The following is a 16576-nucleotide window of genomic DNA, read 5'->3' as shown; positions in this document are numbered from 1 at the left end:
GGATGCCTGCCGTTCATCTATCTGCTCCCACATGGTCCTGTATGCATCACTTGATTGCCCGCGCGCGCGACTCAGGCATTGCAGATCCCGATCACCATCCTGTATCAAGGATCAGGGTCCTGAGAGAGAGAAGCAAGAAAAAGTGTGTGTGTAAGAGAGAGAAGCAGGATACATACGTAGGATGACAGACAGTATGGGTAGTCAGCTCCGGAGAAAGGAAGAATGTCAGCCCAACTTGCGATTGGAAGGGAAGTAGATCCGAGACGAGAGCTCCTTCAGGTCACAATGCCTGCACGACCTGCCCGTGCTGCTGCTGCTGCTGCTGCTGCTGCTGTGATGTTACTCCTGCCGCTGCTGCTGCGTGCGTCCGGCAGCTCGCTAGCTGGATGTATGTAATATTGATCAATGTGCGTCTAAACTTGCTGTCGCTTCCTTCAAACGAAGCAAGCTGCCGGTTGAGGTCCCCGGGGGGCGGGTAGACTGATCCTCATAGTCTCCCCTCCCTCCCCCTTCGTCTCGCATGTTGATATATTAACTGCATATGTGCATATATAGACTTACGCATACGCACATACATCATACATGCGTTTCCCTCAGGTGAGCGAGCGTCAATCAGTTGATATGTATTGCACGCACACCCTGCCTCACTAGACATGCCACCATCATATCAGACGAAATCTCTGTCTCTCTCTCTCTACTAGTCCTACAGTAGCGTCCGCGGGAGGATCTACACGAACCCGGGGTCTATCCCCCTTCCCCGAAGTTCAGTATCACATATCACTTCTTGCAACGTGCAGATACTAGTTCACAACCGTAAGGGAGGGAGGGGTGGCGGAGCTGCAGCCATCGTTTGCACTTGTGCAGCAGTAGTAGCAGCAGCAGCAGTGTGGTAAGGGAGGTGCCGCTGGGGTGCAAGGTTGGGGAAACTTCGTAAAAAGCGACGGGATGCGCCCCTGATCTGATCGACCGGTGTCCATTTTCCGGATCTCCAACTCCGGCCGGCGAATGGGTTTCCAGCATAGCATACCTAGCCAAGCAAGCAGTGACATGTGCTGAGCTCTACCGGAGGCTAGCTAGCTACTGTAGCGAATAGGAGAATTGCAAGAGGAAAAAGTCAAGACAAGATGACCAGCAAATGCAATAATGCTGCTGACTATGGGTTTTCATTGGCCATATCTGTATACAGCTACCTGACAATCCTCCGGATTGGTGATGCTACGGCAACTCCTTTTTGCAAAGCAATATCAGCTTCCATTCAATTACACGTCATCATGGCGGGCAAGACAGACAGTGGTGCCAAATTCCAATGCTCAAACCACCCCTTCTCCCCTTGCCCTGAGAGACGACATGTCTCCAGTGGTGATCGGCACGCGGGCATGTGATTCATCCTCGCTGATGACTTCCACCCAGTTGTTCTCGAGCTGACGCCTCTCGTAGCGAGACTCGGCCTCCTGTCGTAGCGAGTCCTCCGCGTCGAGCTTGTCCGCAGCCGCCGTCGCCGTCTCCTTAATCTGGCATCGCACGGCGCTCATGAGTAACTTATACCATCCATTGTGCGCCTTGCATCGCTTCTTCTCGCACATATTGCGGGTGGCCGCGTCGCCCTCGCCGCCAGCTCCGTCGATCGGCGTGTCCAGCTTGCCTGCCGTGAATGTGGCCTGCCCCTCGGGCGTCTCGACCCAGGCCGCGAACGCGTGGCGCACCGAGACGACGTCGAGGCGGTAGTCGTAGCCGCAGCTGTCCTTGGTGAACTTGCTCTGCTCGATGGCGGTCTGCCGGCGCTGGTTGGCCCAATCTATGAGCTGCATCATCTTCTTGTACTGGACGATCTCGTTGCCCAGCGCAAGACGCTCGGCGGCCGAGGTCTGGAGGAAGGTCAGCTCCTCCTCGCTGAGGACGTCGGGACGTGTAGGCAGGCCGTTGGCCCAGAACCCCTCGATATTGCCTATCGTACCAAAGTGTCAGTAATGCATACAATATCGCGAGGGACATGCCAGTAAAGTTGATATGAAGGCCATGTAAACGTACCGAAAGGTTTTTCTCCTAGCTTCCATCCGCCTTGGTCAGCAGTAGACGCGAGCAAGCCCATGAAATCCTCCTGTGTGAGCATCTCCGCCGCCTCGATCGACGCCTCCTTCCTGGGCAAGGTGCGGATGATGCTGGCCCACCAGGCGTCGCAGTGCTCGTTTGAGCAAAAGACGGAACGGTCCTTGTTGTCGCCGTACAGGCGCGCGGGGTCTGTGCAGCCGTCGAGGGAGCAGGTTTTCTTGTACTTTGTGTAATGGAGCTTGCCGTCGGTGCATCTGGGACAAACGAACCGCTCGATGAGCTTCTCCCCCAGCTCCTTGTCGAGGTTGATGCATTCGCCGTGGTACCATTCCTCACAGGCGTCGCAGCTTATCATCCATCTGTGGTCGTCGGGGCCGCGGCAGATGCAGTACGGACCGTTGTCGATCTCGTCATCCGAGCTCTCCTCGTCTTCCTCCGGGTCGACGCCGGCCTTAGCAGCAGCGGCCTTCTTTGCGGCTTTGGCTCTCGCCTTTCTCGTCTTCTTGGGCACTTTTTTGGCGGCCGCGGTGCCCTTTTTCTTGGGTACAGATTTGCCGCCCATCCTGGATTGGGTTGGAGATGAAGAAGGCGGGTTGTTGATGTCGTCTTCTGGATCAGGTTTCACCTCAAACCCCGAATTTGAATGGCTGAAATTGGTTGGTTGCTCAACCGAATTCAGGATAGGTGCATCTCCGTCGTCGTTCCCCAGGCCGCCGCCATCCGTGCCGACGTCTGTTTCCCCCATCTGCACATCTCCTTCGCTCTCAAGGCTATCAGGCCCCGCCATCTTTGTTCATGCACATGCCCGTACACCGTACAACGCCCAGCAGTCCCGTTCTGGCAGGCAACCAAAGAGAACACTCTCCTTTGTTTTGGCCAGCAAGCTCCAATCAAATTAATGTGCTGCCGTCGCTTCTTCAACTCCCATAACAACAAGGGGCGCACTGTTTATGATGACTGTGCATAACACAAATCTGATATGCTGGGGGCCGCAAATATTTGATGCAACGCAATAATCAGAATGATTCCCAAAAATCGATACTGAAACGATCCAGAACCAAGTGGTCTGAAGGTTTCGTCGAGTGTGATGAGATATCAACAGTGGTCCTGAAATGAGATGGCACTGGAGATTGTTTAGCCACTTGGCGCCACAGGATATGAAAGCGCCACTAATCGCTTATCGCATATGTCGCTGTGTTCAGATAAGCCTAAGTACATGCTTCACAAGAGGTCACTTTAATGCGAATGCCTTTGCACCGCTTTGCTCACTCTCTTGTTTCAAGAAAAGGCTAGAATTGTGATAATATAATGCTGTTATCCAGATCAACCCCTGGCTTCAGTTTTTTTGCCTTGGAAGGTAACCTGTTGAGCATGTCATCCGATACTGGATGGATTGCAACACAACCGATCCTAACCGAGCTGGATAAACGTACTTTAAATACTCTGGACTGCACTGCACTCAAAGCTATGCTTGGAGAAAATAACAACTCCACAGGATCTATTCTCACGTCTTTAAATTCTCAGTCGTTGATACTTGTGCTGATGCAGTTCATGGAAGGGACGGGAGATACCGCACCAGTGCCAAATCAATGACGGACCTTACATGCTCCGATGGTGAAGAACGGGGCCGGGTGTCCAAATTTGGGTGGGAACTCTCCTGATGAGTGTTGACCCCGTCAATTGATCTTGGGCAAGATAACATCCCAACCTACCACTTACACTCTCCACTTGGACATTACTTTGTAGCTGAATAAGCCACCGACGGTGGGCAAAGCATGACAGCTAAAGTGATTGTTCCATGTTGAGATAGTCGCCGGTCATTTTGTTCGTTCTATTCGTTTTTGTTTCATCATGAGCGTCTCTCTCTTGCGTTCCTCCTTCGCCGCCGGGCTCCGGCCCCGCTCCCTGGTCAGCTCCAGCGTTCCGAGCTGCAGGCCGGTTGGCACAGCCCAGGCCGCCCGTAGGCTGGTCGGTTCCGGCATCTCGCAGTTTACGCAAACCCGCTCGTCTCTTCTGGACCAACATGGTGTTGCGAGCCGGAGCTACAGCGTCGACTACAGAAACAAGGATGCCGTTCACGCGCCGCCTTTCGCTTTCGCTTTCGAGTACGTGCCCTCTTCATAACAATGCAAAATCTTAAGCTGGCAACTAAACCCCATTTACAGCATCGATGGCGTCTTACTCCATGTCGCAAAGCCTATACCGGGTGCAACTGAGACGCTCCGGTACCTGCAAGAACACCAGATACCCTTCATCCTGCTGACGAATGGTGGTGGAAAGCACGAGAAGGATCGTGTCGCCGACCTTAGTTCTAAGCTGAACGTGGAGCTGTCGACCGACAACTTTGTCCAGTCCCATACGCCTTTCCAGGAACTCGTCCATGGCCCAGAAGGTCTGAAGGATAAGAACATTCTCATTACGGGATCCGATGCCGCTAAATCGCGCAAGATTGCCGAGACTTACGGTTTCAAGAACGTCATCACGCCGGCGGATATCTTGATGGCACACCCTGAAATATGGCCATTCGAACCCTTGATGAAGGAGCTCTATGCAGCGACGGCGCGCCCTCTGCCTAGTCCGAAGCCCAAGATCGACGCCATGTTCGTCTTCAACGACCCCCGTGACTGGGCGCTTGACATACAGATCATCTCAGATCTTCTGATGTCGCAGAACGGCGTATTGGGCACGTACTCGCCCAAGAATGGCAAATCGGATTTGCCCAATTCTGGCTGGCAGGCAGACGGCCAGCCTGCTCTATATTTCTCGAACGCGGACTTGTTCTGGGCGGCACAGTACCATCTTCCGCGATTCGGCCAAGGCTCGTTCCAGGCTGCTATAGCGGGTATATGGAAACAGATCACAGGCGGCATAGACCTGCAGCGGACCGTTATCGGCAAGCCGTACAAGGAGACCTACGAGTATGCAGAGAGGGTACTGAGCAACCACCGGGCACAGATGCTGGGAACCAAAGCCGAGAAGCTGGAGCCTCTCCGGAGCGTCTACATGATCGGTGACAACCCCGAGAGCGACATCCGCGGCGCCAACGACTTTAGGAGCCCGCTTGGAACCGCTTGGTCCTCGGTCCTGGTGCGAACAGGCGTATACACGGATGATCGCGGGGAGCCGGCGCACCCTCCCACTATGGTGGTAGACGATGTAGCAGCAGCAGTCGAATGGGCACTGAAGCAGGAAGGCTACCAGTAGTCGAACAAGACGGACCGGACGGATGTGGACTCGACGGGCGAATGGTTAGTATCAGGTTCCCTGTACAATACCACCTAGTTAAATTGTAGTACCAACAGACTATACTACAGCTGTTCTTTTTGGCAAGCCCAATAAGCCAAATTTCGGAGGGTATTGGTGGTGCCAGCAAATGACGCTCCTCAGGGGCTGCACAAATAAGCGCACTACTGGATGGATAGAAGCGGCCTAGACCGTCACCGAGGCCGTTTTAGGCTTGGGCGGGTTTGCAGGCCTGATAGCATACCCCTACGTCACTGCATGTGGGCATGTGGTATTGGGCAGACCCGAACCGAGAGCCAGGGTTGCGGGCCGCCACCATTGATCTCGTTTCGTTTTGCCAATGTACCTACCTACCTACTTACAGCCCCCAAGAGGATGAACATGCATATACTCTGCTTATACCTGACATTATCGACATTACGTACGCATTCCATCATCGAGTATAGCAGGTTGTTGAATGGCACCGGCCTGCCGACTGTAGTTTTAGAGACACGAGCGAAAACCGGTGAACCCAAAGGAATTTTAACGTTGATCACAAGCGCAGCTCTGGGGCAGCGCTGCAGGGGAAGAGACCCGCCTTTTTCTTTTACCCCGTCCATATCCAGTTCAAGCTTGGGTTCGGGACGGTACAATGCATACAAAGAGAGTACACCTAGCTCTCTCCTTGGAAATAATTGTCTGCCTGGCCTATCGATTCCATACCGACCTAGGCATCCTTATCAAAAAGAACAACACCAGCCGCCCGACCTACAACCTAATAAACCCGACCGGTCTCGTCCTCTACTGCACACAGCTCAGATTGATTGCCCTCGCTAGTCTGTGGCTTACGGATGAGACATCCTAACACCTCGATCAATACCCCTCACGTATAGATAGCCCACCCAGCTTATCACCCCGCCATTCAGAGCTTCAAGTTTGTCGCCTTTGTACGCCTTCGCTTCGCCAACGCCAACCTAAACTTACGACACCTTGGTCACATAGAGTCACAAACTGCTCGACACTGGCTGCTCATATTGTGTGTGAGAGATTGTGCTTAGCGTGCAGTCATGTCCTCTTCCACTCCCACCCCGGGTGGTGGACTTCCATTGCGGTCTGCCATGAAACCGGACGATGATAGCAGCGATAGACAACAGTCGTCTGCCGCATCACTCAAAGGTTGGTGTCATCCTCTCTGTTTCCGTCCCCCTTATCGTTCTGCATGCATGAAACAGCCTATCGACGTGTCAGTGCATACAGCCGTGTCATGACACTCTTCGTTCTTATCGGTCATAACAGACACCTTAAGATGAGCTTGTCTCGTCTCACGCGCCTTCATAATGCATTGGCTCGCCCCCACTTGATACGCCCCGGATCTGTTTGCTCTGTACTACCCAGCGATACAATCGACAGTACGGGCGTGTTGGATTTAGATGCTGTCGCCTTGGCAAGGCCTCTAGAGATTACTATTCGCAAAACCAAAGATGGGAGAAGCGGCTTGCCATCAAGGAGTCTCGAGTAAGGTTCTAGAGTTAGAGGGACCGACTGGGCTTGCTTCTGCGCCACTTCTCATGAGCACTTGTACTGACAACCCAGCAGCAGTCCAGATCGCCGAGCCAGAGCCGGAGGCCCCAGAGGAAACACAGCCTAAGAAGCAGTTTTCCGCCGGTGTTGGCAAACGCTTGAGTGGCCGCCCACCTATGGTAGGCGCAAATTCTTCCAGGGCATCGCTCCTGAGTCAGAGCAGTCTAGAAATGCTCGGTGGTCACGCAAGCAACAAGTCCCCAGCACATGAAGCCCAAGATGCAGACCAGCCACAAGGCAACTCTCATCATCGCCACCGCCTTGATCATTATGGTGAAAAGCTCATCACCCAGGTAGCTGAATGGCTTGAGCATGAACGATCGAAGAAGGAGAAACGGCGGGGCAAGAGACACCACATCAGGCACCGGCGACCATCTGAGGAGGCCGTGGACGCAGAAGATGCAAGCACCTCGGCCGAGGGTGCTAGGCTCCAAAGAAAGCACTCCATCGATTCTCAATCGAGTGACGTCTCTCTAGACCGACTCCAGCGAATCATAGATGACAGCATGAGTGCTTTAGGGCTCAGCAACATGCCCCATTACAGCCCGCGGCTCTTGGCTCGTAAACACAAGAAACGCTCCTTCCCCTTTGCACAGAACCCAATCTTCGGATACGGAATACCATGACGGGGACCCTCTAGTCCCCAGCTGTGATGCTGTTCTCGACAACACCAAGACTATGAGTTACTCGGGTGGCAAAACCTTGTCCCCTGAAGATGAAAAGTCTCCGGTCTCTCGCAAAGAAGAAAAGGGGCGCCAAGCCTGGGCAACCTTCAAGACCGACGTACTTCGCATCGCCCACACCCTCCGAATCAAGGGCTGGAGAAGAATACCTTTGGACAGCGGTGACGACATTGAAGTGGAACGTTTGAGCGGCGCACTCACAAATGCCGTCTATGTTGTCAGTCCTCCAAAGGACATGGCCGAAAAAACGGAGCCTGGAAAGACGCCCCCTGCAAAACTACTGCTCCGAGTATACGGGCCGCAAGTGGAGAACATTATCGACCGAGAGAACGAGCTTAGCATGCTGCGACGCCTGGCGCGGAAGAAGATCGGCCCTCGTATGCTGGGCACCTTCGAAAATGGCCGTTTTGAGCAGTTCTTCAATGCCATTACACTGACACCGGCTCATTTACGAGAACCCGAAACCTCCAAGAAGATTGCCAAGAGAATGAGAGAGCTGCACGATGGAATAGACCTGCTTGAAGAGGAGAAAGACGGCGGCCCGAGTGTGCTGAAGAACTGGGATCAGTGGCTTGATCATGTAGGGAAAGTGGCCAGCTTCCTGGATAAGGAGCTTCTTGCTGGCAATGGTAATTCGACTCCAAGCCCCGCCGATTCGTGGAAATCACGAGGATTTGTTTGCGGTGTTGAATGGGCAATGTTCAAGCAAGCGATTGCGAAGTACCGCGAATGGCTTTTCAATCACTATAACAGCCACAACACTCTACGGGAGCAGCTCGTATTCGCCCACAACGATGTAAGTCTCCCCCTACCTCCCCCAAAACTCACCAGTGAGAATGCTGACCGGCGCAGACACAATACGGAAACATCCTTCGCCTCAAGCCCGACGACGAAAAGTCGCCTTTGATGCAGCCCCAGAACGAACACAAACAGCTTATCGTCATCGACTTCGAGTATGCGGGACCCAACACCCGAGGCCACGAATTTGCAAACCACTTCACCGAGTGGACCTACAACTACCATGACGCAAACACCCCTCATATATGCAACACGGAGAGATACCCGACCCCCGAGGAACAGCGCCGTTTCCTCAAGGCCTATGTCGAACACCAGCCCCAGTATCCCAGCGCCGGCACCCCGAGGCTTCTTCCGTTGGACAGCCCTGCAGACACCGGTATCGCTACGACGACAACTCCGGCCGCCTCGTCAAGCTCCATTGTGGAGTTCATGCTCGATGCCCGTGTGCCGCCAGGTGGTTGGAGAGAGGACGAGAAGCGTAAGGAGGACCAGGTCGAGCAGATCATCAGAGCTCTTATGGAGGAGACCAAGATCTGGCGTATCGCGAACAGCGCTCAATGGGTCGCTTGGGGTCTCATGCAAGCCAAGATTCCCGGGCTTGACCTGACAGGCTCAGGTGATAACCAAACGACTGAAGCCGAGGAAGCAGCACCTGCTGCCGCCGCGGCACCCGAGGAAGAGGAAGGCCACGGGGATGAGTTCGACTATCTAGGCTACGCTCAGGACCGTGCTTACTTTTTCTGGGGCGATTGCGTTCAGATGGGCATTGTCAAGCTGGAAGACCTCCCTGAAAACTTGAGGGGAAGAATCAAGACGGTCAACTACTGAGCGAACCAGCCGGTTACGTCATTGGAAGCCAGAGCTTGCTCTGTGGTCTCGTCGTTAAAGGGTCATTAGGTCCCCAAGACAAGAGGACTAGCAATGTACAGTTCGAATATAGGGTATGCAAAATCGTGTAATTTGACGCATCCATTCTGCCACTCTCAATAGCTGTGTAATAGTCGCGGCTCGTAGCATATCTTATCGATAAGCGCGTCCTTCTACGTTATAGTACTATGGATCATTGCCTCTAGCTTCTCGCAAACAGGTTATTCTCGTGAAACCCCTGCTCACTCTCACTTGCGTACTCGTAAGCGCAAACAGCTCATAGATTCTTGGAAGGTTCTCTACCTCTGTTTACCTGTTCTCCGCCCGTATCTCCTTGTACGCTAGCTATACATACCCATTTACAGGTAGACTGAAAAACCAACCACAAGCCACCACCAACCATGTCGCCCTGGTCCCGCCTCGCGACGCCCGTCTACAAGAACACGGGCTCGGTGGCCCGAGACCACCTGGCCTCGGAGCGCACGTTCCTGGCCTGGATGCGGACGGGCCTCGGCTTCGTCGCGCTCGGCATCGCCGTCGAGCGCTTCTCCCAGCTGGACCTGGAGGATCTGGTGGTGGTGTTGCGTCACGGGCCGCATCCGCAACATTCCCCTTCCCCTGTCTCTACTTCTACTGCACCCACCACCTCATCACGGGAGCAAGGGAACGAGGAAAAAGGGAAGAGTAAGGAGAACGAGAACGAGAAGAAGAAGCCCCAGCTGCTGGTGGGGACCCTCCTGGGCATGGGCTCCGGCAGTATTGTGTATGGCACGGCGCGGTACTTTTCCAACCTCCGGGCCCTCGAGCGCGGGCTGTTCAAGCCGGCATTCCACGGGGTCGCGGTGCTGGGCGCGGCGGTGGCGGGGCTTGCGGGCGGCGTCTACGGGGACACGCTGAAGAGGCGGATGCGGCGGGAGGGGAAGGGCGACTAGTAGGGTAAAAGAATACGGCGGGTGGTGCTTGGAATGTATCTGGCATGATGCGCCTGGATACGTTCGGCATTGGAAAAGACGTTGGATTTAGTTGCATTCGCTATCTCAGACAGATGTAAACTTCAGGGAACGTGAACTGCGGTCTCTCGCAGTTTCGTATAGTACAAGTCAGAGCTGTACAAAATATACTACATACCAGAGCAGAGTGCGCCCACCTTCCTCATAATATTTATACATTTTCATCCATCACGATGCAGCGAGCTGATTAAGCATAAAGCAAAGTAGCTTCTTATATACATTTTTCTTCTTTTTTTCTACTGCTTGATAGGACCTCTCCAATCCTTGACATGGTCCAGAATGACCTTGGCCGCGGCCTCGGGGCTGTGCTGGCGGCCGAGGGCCTCGACGAAGTCGCCCTCGGGGTCCATGAGGTAGAAGTAGATGCTGTGGTCGACGAGGTAGTCCTGGCCGGGCTTGACGTCGCGCGGGGTGCTGAAGTAGACGCGGTAGGCGCGGCAGACGTCCTTGATCTGCTCGTACGTGCCCGTCAGCCCCACGAAGCGCGGGTGGAACTCGGCCAGGTACGTCTTGAGCGTCGCCGGGTCGTCGCGCTGCGGGTCGCACGTCACGAAGACGGGCACCAGCTGCCCCGGCCGCTCCGCCTCGACCAGGTCGAACATCTGCGCCATCTTGTCGAGCTCCTCGGGGCAGATGTCGGGGCAGTGCGTGAAGCCGAAGTAAACCTGTGGGGAGAGGGTCCTTACGTTAGCACAAATATGTTCGAATAGTATTTGAACGTCGTCCACTCCGACAATAACTCACCAGAGAATACCGGCCCTTCATGTCCGCGCTGCCAAACGGCTTCCCGTTCTGGTCCTGGAGCAGGAAGTCGCCGCCGACCTTGGGCCGGCCGACGCCCTTGGTGGCCTCGGCGACGCGCTTGCGCTGCATGCGCTGCTTCTCGAACTCAAAGTACCAGACGAGGCCGCCGCCGGTGAGGACGAAGAGGGCGCCGGCCTTCCACGAGAACGGGCCCGTCCGGTACCGGCTCTTGGCCTCCTCGACCGTCTTGTGCCTGTAGCGGCGCTGGTGGGCGGCATTGTTGCTGTTGGAAGACGAAGAGGGGGATGCGCGGAGGCAGCGCTGCGAGGCCGTGGTGGTGGTGGTGGTCGGGCGGCATGGTTGCGCACGAGCTGTGGTGGTTGAGAGCAAGCGCCGTGGGCATTGTCGGGCGGCTGCTACGGCTGTTGCTTGCTGCTGGCACTTTGGCACAATGGAGCGCAGCATCTTGGAGGTGGTCGCAGGCGCGAAGGATAGCGGCATATTTGCTTCGATATGATATAGTGGCGATGCAAAGTGGCCGTCGACCTCAATTGCAAAACAGAGCCTCTGGTGATGCAACGACTGGTGTGGGCTGATGGGCGGCGGCTTCTTTGGCGAAAAAGCTCCTCGGCAAGTTCCGTAGATCAATTGATCAATCGTTGATTGGAGCTGGAAGCTGCCCGCCCGAGCTGGAGCTGTCTGCTCGCTCGGTACGACGGTACTTACAAGATGGAAGCTCCTCAAGTTCCAATTGCCAGCTCCCACAGCAAGCCACACACCACCAATCGGGGGAGCTTCAGCCACCCAGTGTTGTCGTTGCGACTCGATGATAGGACCATGATGAGTTCATTCGCTCAATGGGGATCACAGACACAGAAAACCAAATCAGACCATTCTTTTAGCAGAATGTCTCGCTACTCTCGACTGCCCTCACTATTGTTGCTCGGTCGCATATGTTTCGTAGTTCAAGACAAGACAGCAATGCCACTCTCAGGAATGAAAAGGGGGCTGGTTTCCCCTTTCTCGCTTCCACATTAGACTTATATCTACAAGTACAACAGCGTCCCGCCATCAGAGCAAGTATCGGCTGGCCGCTGTATACAATCCCTTACAATGTGTCTCCTCTCTCCATGCCAAAACGGAATGAAACCCCTCCGAAATTCCTAATTATTCGCTCCCATCTGCAAATCGAAACAGCGCAGCCACTCCACACGCCGTTTCTCCGTTGCCAAGAGACGCACACCTCGCCAAGTCTACCGCCAGAGATCTATCTCCGTCTTCCTGCCTTCTCTTCTCCTTTGCCCTCACCGAAAGGAAATATGAACATGGTAAAGGGCAATGTTGAGAGAACACAACATTATATGTAGGCCGAGAAACACGGCCAGAAAGAGACGTGGCCGAGGCCGAAAAAAAGAACAAAAAAGTACCAAAAAAATGCCAAATGCCTCGCAAATGCGACCGATGCTGCCAAAGACCTGAACCGAGCCCACTCTCTTTTTCCCCTTCTTCTCTCGCAAACCTGCTCGTGCCATGCAACTTCTGCAGACCAAGCACTGGGATCTGGAGACAAAACACCCCTCATAAGTCTGGAGTGCTCCGCCGCATATTAACCCAAAACATCCCGGTCGTTGATCGTATGTGGGCGGTGATTCGCCCATGCCGGTGCCCCGGCAGTCCAAAAAGCGAAATTATTCGTAAGAGCCTCAACTCGAAGAAAGAGCTTGAGCCAAGCCAGCGTGGCTGGGAATCCGATAGGCGAACATATTAACCACGGCTGACCTGGCTGTGGCTCGCACTGGTGCGGCTGCGCTCGTCGTCTTCCTCGATGACATCGCTGAGGCGGGTGGGATGGTGGTGCCGAGGCATCTGTTCCCAGGTGGAGCCCGAGTAGTCGGGTCCTGAGAATGGAGGTTGTTGGACACCTGAATTAGGCGGGAAGGGAACGCCTGGTTGCGTTGCTGGGGTTTCGTACTCTTCTGCTCGTACGTCAGAATTGGGTCATCCGATATAGGGATGCTAACAGGAGGAGTTTCGATAAAGTGCGTACCCCGGATTGGGTTCGTCCTCTTCGTACTTACCTTCGCTGAATGTCCCTTCGGAGCCGTAGCTATCCTGATGGTGGACAGCTGGGGGTTGCTGGAAGGCGGCCTCGCCGGCAGATGTGGCTACAGGCTGCACAGCCGGAGCTTGGGTATACTCTGGGCGAGATGCTTGGCCGCGCGAGTAATCGTTCGGGTCAGGCTGGCCGTACTGTTGAGGATCACGCTGGCTGTTGTGGCGGCTCACACCCTGGGTCATGGGTACAACTTGAACGCCGCCAACAATGGTTGGGTGGCCCAGCTGCAGGGATGCAGTCCGATCGCGTTCTTCCTGTTCCCGTCGACCAAGCTCTTCCCACGCGCGGCGTGCCTCTTCCTTCGAGATCTGCAACTCCTTACGCATCTCGTTGAGCTGCCTCTGCACCTTGGAATTGCCTTGAGCATTCTCGGACGCCTCCCGTACGGCTTCTGCGCGACTTCGTCGCTCTTCTTCCAGCGCGGCTTCGAGCATGGCCGTGACCTCCTGGTTGCGTTCCATTTCGGCCCTCGTCTCAAAGAACCAACGCTGAAACTTGCGCTCTGAAGAGGCTCGTAACCGTTGGAGTTCGACAACCGCATGGAACAAATTAGCGCCAGCTGATGAAAGATCGGTGACTTGGCGTGACAACTGCTGTGAGAGTGGATCTTGGTTGATCTCTTCAGAATTTTGCTGCAGTCGCCGAATCCAGAATGAGGTCAGTCCCTCCCAGTGCGCAGAGAGGGTCTCCCAACGCTCGAACGCATGCGGGAAGGAGTTTCTACCTCTTCCGATGGCCGTCAAGGAATCGGATCCTGACCCCTGCTGCATTTTGGGCGCACCTCCCGCTGCTGCACCGCCAGTAGGCGCGCCTGTAGCGGGCGCCGGAGCTGTGCCAGATGTTGTTCGATGATGGCGCCGCGGAGTTTCCACCTCAGCACCACCGGGAAGGTCACCTGTGCGGGGGCCAGTGTTGGTTGGTACGCGACCACTACCAGCAGCGGTCCCTGTCGGCCTCCGTGCCAAATTGGGGTCAGCAGGGCTGGTACCTAAACCACCGCCAGCAGCAGCTTTGCGCTCTTGGTCTCTGCGCCGTGCCTCCTCAAGCATACGAGCCTCGTTCTCGGCGTGTTCCCGTTCCTGGCGCTCTCGCTCCTCTTTGCGAGCAGCTTCGCGGGCCTGTCGCTCCTGCATGATCATCCGGGGACCTCTAATACCAGACGGCGAGCCAACAGGGGCACGAGCGGGAACAGGCCTCGAAGACGAAGCGCCATTGCCATTTGTGGTGGCAATGCCACCTCCCCCCAGCAAATCACTCATTGAAGCGAGTTCTTCAACCCAGTCGTTGCTCAAGTGTCTGGGACCGCGCAACGTCTCTTCCAGCGCGTACAGGATAGCGCTGTGGGTACGCTTCGAGATGCGGACGGCCGGGTGAGGATCAGGCAAGCCAGGACCCTCAGGGTTGGGGTCGCGATGATACTGCGAAGGCGCTCGTGGCGAAGGCTCGTGGTCTTCGTCGTCGTCGCTGCTAAGATCTTGGGATAGCTGTCTTCTGGGACGCGGTCGTGTACGCGTTTGCGGTTGGCCTGATTGCGGTTGTTGTTGTTGTTGATCAGCAAGAACAAACTTTCCTTGAGGTCCAAGCGTTAAGGTGACTCGCGCACTCGACGGTTGCTGAGCCGATGGACCTTGGGGCTTGGGACTTGGTGATGCGGAAAAGCGAGGAGTGCGGCGCAATGCGCGATGATGCGAAGAAGGAGTTGGGGTTTGCTCGGGCGCAGTTGGGGGCGGAGTTTGAGTTTGCGGAACGTGAGAAAGCCTCGGCTGCTGCTGCTGGCGCTGGTAGTTTTGAGTTGGGACTGGTCGAGTCTCGTGAAGGTCGTGACGGTCGTAAAATGAGGATGGGGGAATTGGTTCGGTCAGCTTGGCTGCGATGCTCCCTGGCGGATGCGAGGGAGACAAGATGACGGTTTCACCACGAAAAGTGGTGATAATATTTTGAGACGACTCGGATACTGCTGCAGTCCTGTCTCACAAATATATAACTAAAAATGAGAAGGTCGGTCGATCAAGCTGAGCTGGATCTGCTTGCTAAAAAAAGCTTAGTGTATCCCTAAGGGGCGTAGGTGGTGTGCTCCGTTCATATGAACCCAAACATCTGCGATTCTGGTAAGGATGAGCTGCGCAGCCGGCGGAGCACGATCGAGTGAGTATGGAGTGATAGTCTGATCTGGTTTGCAACACGGCGGCAATGCGGAAAAGACAAGAGGAATGTGTGGTGCAAGGAGGTATCTTCGGGATGCACCGCCGTCAGTCGAGGTACCTTTGCAGGGTCCCTCCCGACTTGATTTGGTGTTGATGGAAATCCAGGAGGTTGGTCGCTGCCAAAAGGTTAAGCGGTAAACCCGAAGGCTGGCAGACCGACTGACAAGGACAAGCTTGAGCCGGGGTGGAGGGCAGAAAAGAGACCAGAACGCGTCCAACCAGGCAATCAGACAAAACGGTCAGTCAATTGAAATAAACCGGGGGACCAATTGACAGCTGAGACGGTTTCTGATTGTGAAATGATAGCATCAAAGCAGAGATGCGGCTTTGCACAGGCGGCCAAGGTTGGGATGAATGGGTGACTGAATGACAGAATGATTGAATGCAGCTCCAAACTTGTTGTTGTCATCGCACCGCACCCCGACCCAAGAACAAGACCCAACTCTGCTGCTGCGCTGTTGCTGCGGCCTGTCCCTGTTGCCCGACAGCAGCGCCAGCAACAGCACCGGCACCTGCGCGGGCTGCCTCACGAGCTGCCAGTTGATGTGGCAAACAGTCTTGTCAAGCGTCAGGCAAGAATCCGAGACTATGCGCATACACCAATGGCTCTTTGCTTGGGCGCAAACCATGAGTCTTGAGAGATGATGAAATACTTCAATGGGTCGGTCACCATGGGCAGACTCGAAAAGTACGCGACGGCCTCTCAGCTGGGCCAGCGCAAGTCGCACGGTCCACTACAAATCCTGCATCTTGCCGAATGCCTTAAATGTGTCTTCATATGACCGACACCACATTAATCTATTTGGGATCTCAGTCTTGGCCGACAGCTCAGTAGGCGATGAATACAAAATGAAATAGCTATCGCCTCTACTTCATAATTTGAGCCATGACCCTGATGTGACAGACGAGACCTCAACCATGCAATTACTACTACATGTATTCCGCAAGTGATGATGCGCTTTGCTGCCCTCCCCCGGACGTGAGTCGATCAGCCAATTAGGACTGAGATGACAATCAAGCAAGACATTCGATCTTAGGAGCTTACTACAAGATCTAAGACTAAATCAGACAGTTCTGGAGCTGAACTTGATATTGTTGTGGCCAATCTCCCTTTCGCCGGGCAAAGACTCGACGAAAGATGCACCTTTTCAACTCCGTCGTCATATTCGCAAACTGGCCAGACTGGGTTGATCCTGCTTCTTTTCCTCTTGGCTTTGCTGAAATGAACTCTCTAGATCAAGCTTATTAGATCATAGCTGTTGCGTTGGCACTCTGGTGACGAAACATTTCCCGGTTAGCGTC

The 16576-nt window shown here is 54.7% G+C and overlaps 6 protein-coding genes across 6 annotated transcripts; 3 read left to right on the top strand and 3 right to left on the bottom strand.

The window, feature by feature from the left end:
* Positions 1-1310: 1310 nt before the first annotated feature.
* PG985_010676 (uncharacterized protein) lies at positions 1311-2836 on the bottom strand (the record flags this gene model as incomplete). The annotated part of the gene is made up of 2 exons (XM_066830444.1): positions 1311-1945; positions 2029-2836. The coding sequence occupies 2 exons, from the start codon at positions 2834-2836 to the stop codon at positions 1311-1313; spliced, it is 1443 nt and encodes a 480-aa protein (XP_066681126.1).
* A 1064-nt stretch (positions 2837-3900) lies between these two features.
* On the top strand, positions 3901-5253 carry PG985_010675 (HAD-superfamily subfamily IIA hydrolase; the record flags this gene model as incomplete). The annotated part of the gene is made up of 2 exons (XM_066830443.1): positions 3901-4154; positions 4215-5253. The coding sequence occupies 2 exons, from the start codon at positions 3901-3903 to the stop codon at positions 5251-5253; spliced, it is 1293 nt and encodes a 430-aa protein (XP_066681125.1).
* A 1499-nt stretch (positions 5254-6752) lies between these two features.
* On the top strand, positions 6753-9161 carry PG985_010674 (choline kinase; the record flags this gene model as incomplete). The annotated part of the gene is made up of 3 exons (XM_066830442.1): positions 6753-7413; positions 7493-8331; positions 8388-9161. The coding sequence occupies 3 exons, from the start codon at positions 6753-6755 to the stop codon at positions 9159-9161; spliced, it is 2274 nt and encodes a 757-aa protein (XP_066681124.1).
* Positions 9162-9601: 440 nt separating this feature from the next.
* PG985_010673 (uncharacterized protein) lies at positions 9602-10132 on the top strand (the record flags this gene model as incomplete). Its single annotated transcript, XM_066830441.1, has 1 exon — positions 9602-10132. One exon carries the CDS (start codon positions 9602-9604, stop codon positions 10130-10132), a length of 531 nt encoding a protein of 176 aa, XP_066681123.1.
* A 314-nt stretch (positions 10133-10446) lies between these two features.
* On the bottom strand, positions 10447-11455 carry PG985_010672 (uncharacterized protein; the record flags this gene model as incomplete). Its single annotated transcript, XM_066830440.1, has 2 exons — positions 10447-10875; positions 10955-11455. 2 exons carry the CDS (start codon positions 11453-11455, stop codon positions 10447-10449), a joined length of 930 nt encoding a protein of 309 aa, XP_066681122.1.
* A 1263-nt stretch (positions 11456-12718) lies between these two features.
* On the bottom strand, positions 12719-15167 carry PG985_010671 (uncharacterized protein; the record flags this gene model as incomplete). Its single annotated transcript, XM_066830439.1, has 3 exons — positions 12719-12930; positions 13033-15035; positions 15160-15167. The coding sequence occupies 3 exons, from the start codon at positions 15165-15167 to the stop codon at positions 12719-12721; spliced, it is 2223 nt and encodes a 740-aa protein (XP_066681121.1).
* Positions 15168-16576: the final 1409 nt, after the last annotated feature.

Source organism: Apiospora marii (genome assembly GCF_038362585.1).
Source record: "Apiospora marii strain CBS 49790 chromosome Unknown utg000007l_segment0_segment0, whole genome shotgun sequence".
NCBI lineage: Eukaryota > Fungi > Ascomycota > Sordariomycetes > Amphisphaeriales > Apiosporaceae > Apiospora > Apiospora marii.
Note: the sequence above shows the minus strand (reverse complement) of the source record. Positions and strands in the feature narration are given on the sequence as shown.